Source organism: Pterocles gutturalis, unplaced genomic scaffold (genome assembly GCF_000699245.1).
Source record: "Pterocles gutturalis isolate BGI_N339 unplaced genomic scaffold, ASM69924v1 scaffold39898, whole genome shotgun sequence".
Taxonomy (NCBI): Eukaryota; Metazoa; Chordata; class Aves; order Pterocliformes; family Pteroclidae; genus Pterocles; species Pterocles gutturalis.
This window is the reverse complement of record NW_010127067.1, coordinates 4,211-7,166: the sequence shown is the minus strand read 5'-3', so window position 1 is coordinate 7,166 and position 2,956 is coordinate 4,211. Positions and strand designations below refer to the sequence as shown.

Here is a 2,956-nt window from a genome sequence, read left to right as displayed (position 1 = left end):
TTAACTCGGTTTAGCTGTTGCCTTTCCACATAGTACAGTCAGCTCATTCTAAGGGGGGAAAAATTCATTTTAGTTCAAGCTACCCAACAGAACTTGGAAGAAAAAAGAAAAGTCACTATTGCTGAAGCAAGCAGTGAGCAAGCACTCCCCCATTCTCTACCTACAGAGGCAGATCCACATTACAAAATATGAAACAGCTTCCAGACCTCTAGCTTAACTCCTATAGCTGTGTTCAAGTCTAAATACCTGCAAGACTGTAAATTGATTAATATTTCTTATGTCTAGACAGGTTTCTAGTGCTGCACAGTAGTTCCTCCAAAAGCCCCAGTACCCTCATATTCAGAAAAGTCAGGCACTATGTGCTAGACAGTCCTGTTCAATTTCATTCTGCTTCAAAACAATTTACTTCCCTAGACCAAAGGTAAGGCAGTTGCTATTGAATTGCAGCAGAGAATTAACAAGAGTATAGTTCTTACTCAGCAAGGGACATAGAATAATAGAGAGATTATAATAAGAATCAAAACTTAGCTGTAGCTTTGTAAGCCTTTGTGAATATGAGAGAGACAATGGCAGTTTGCTCACATGGTAGGAGAGACAGTAGAGCAATCTAGAAGGAAGAGTTTATGCTCCTGTTGTCCCCCAGGCCAATTACTAAACTGCACATGCTTATTTAAGTACGCTTACTTTTACATGTTATCTGTGTGTAGCAGTTTTCCCCTCCCTGCCCCTCTCCGCCCTATTCCTCCCTCCAATTTAGGCCAACCAAGTTAGGCTTAACCTCAGAGCAGTTAAAGTACTAGAATTTGCATTCATGACAGTCTCTCACATGAAAACCCAAGAGTAGGTGCCTGAATATTTTATATGTAAGCCTACTAGATTAAGCTTACCACTAAGTTATGAATATGCTGTACTGTATCTTGATTGAGTAGTTGTACATCAATATTATGGAGGTCTCCACCAGCCGTACAGAGTGTCTAAACATGAAGAGAAATGGTTTTAAGATAAAAAGTATTCTGAATTTTTTACTTGCAAGGCCAGCTTTTCTAAAAATTAAACGCTTCCCTGCTGCACTGCAGAACTTAAGTAACCATTTTTCCTTTTGTTTAGCAGCAACTTATTTAGGGATAGCATGAGCTATCACTATCAGACAATTCAGTTTATCAACTACTGTAAGATTAATTTTTTTTTTTTAAATAAGAGTTCGATACCTGTCCATCAGCCAGGGGAATGTTTACAAATGGAACAGTTTTAACTTGGGGTACTGATTTACTTCTTAGTAACATGCCTTGACCTCTTCCTCTGGTAGGTACCGTTCTTGAGACGGTCTGTTGTAGTCCAGCACTAGAATACAATAAAAATGTTACTCTGAGGTTAGCTTCCTATGCTCTGCAGGAAATTTTCAAGCATGAAGCAAATGCAAGTAGTAGCAAACATACCCAACAGAAAGGCAGTCATGTTTAAGTTTTTCCAGTTCTGCCAGAAGACTACAGGAAATACAACCCTCAGCAGCATTTACTAGCACCAGCAGGTAACATCTTGCGATGCTGCAACACTCCAGTAACCTCCTAAGCCTGTGTTACAGGCCAGCGAGCAAGCTCACATTTGGACCACTCAGTAAGAAAAATATCCACTCTCCAATATCAACAATTTTGTAAAGAGGAAACTTCATGCCTCAGGGCTTAAGATAAGATGTGTGCTGTATCTGTCTACTGCAGAGGGAGATATCCAGAAATACAGAAGCTGCTAGCTCTCAGAGGTACAGGGCGTGCCTTGTGCCATACAAAATTTCTAAGCTGCTTTCACGATACTATTGTTCCACTTTAAAAACATTTGGGTATTTATCTTCTGCATGGAAACAAGCCTCTGAAATTTATAGCAGGCCAAGGTGAAACTAAGCCACTTGCTGGTTTCATGACCCATTTAAGTTGTAAGGAAGTTTTTCACCCCACTTCAGCTGGTGACTTCTGCCAAAACCAAACTCGAGTGTATGGAGAAGGGTAATAACTGAAAATCTTAACTGTTCAATATCCAAAGAACTGATTGTCAAGTTATTTGGTTGGGGTTCTTTGGAGGTTTGGGTTTTGGGGTTTTTTAATTTTTTTATTTTATTTTATTATTTTTTTTTTAAACACAGCAGTATTGGTGACATTTTAATCAAGCTTGGACTCTGAGAATTAGTTTAAGCTGTAAACTATACCTTTAAACAACAGTGGACAGGACTAAAATCTAGAGTATAAATCTGGGTTTTTTTAGGTTTTTTTTGTTTGTTTGTTTTTTCAACTGGCTTAGTTACAACGTCAAGTCCTGTACCTCCATGAGAATGTAAGTTAACACCCACAATCAAAGCATGACGTATGACTGGTTCACATCCCCACTATCAAATTTAATGGCAGATCATGAAGGTCTATTAAATCTAGAGTGATGATGATTGATTCATATCTAGATTGATATTTATGTAGATATATAGTGTATTGGTATTTAACAAAATTATTTATTAAGAACAAGACGAAAAACCCCTTACCTTTTAGATGCCTTTGGCGTGGCTTTGAAATTTGTGGCACTGCAATCAGAAGCAGGAAACTTAATGGCCTCAGCCACACTTGCAGAAGAGTGAACAGACCTCAAAAAAAAAAAAAAAAGTTGTTGTTGGGTTTGTGGTTCTTAAATTATTTTATTTTTTTATTTCCTCCTCATGTACTGTAGAGAATGAAGGTAAGACAGCTGGTGAATTGGAAAATGTTGAAATGCTCCATGACAGAGATCTAGTGTATATACATGTGAAGAAGCCCCCTGAGGTAGACATGATACAATGGGACCTAACACCATAGGGGAATGGAAGGATAATTTATGTTAGTAGATAAGAGAGGACTGCAATACCCGAGTTGAGTATAATTAGGGGAGCACACACAGCTCTCTATTTGAGCATGCAAAAAGTTTATTGGGAAGTTTCTTTTTC

General features: G+C 38.2%; 1 protein-coding gene across 1 annotated transcript in view; it reads right to left on the bottom strand.

Moving 5' to 3' along the window:
* LOC104465927 (borealin-2-like) overlaps window positions 1-2,956 on the bottom strand; it is a gene marked incomplete at its 5' end in the record, with an annotated part of 7,020 nt that continues 4,064 nt past the window's right edge. The window contains 4 exons of the mRNA XM_010079171.1: window positions 1-48; window positions 888-974; window positions 1,209-1,341; window positions 2,522-2,620. Coding sequence (XP_010077473.1) covers window positions 1-48; window positions 888-974; window positions 1,209-1,341; window positions 2,522-2,620 — 367 coding nt within the window. The remainder of the gene's footprint in view (window positions 49-887; window positions 975-1,208; window positions 1,342-2,521; window positions 2,621-2,956) is intronic.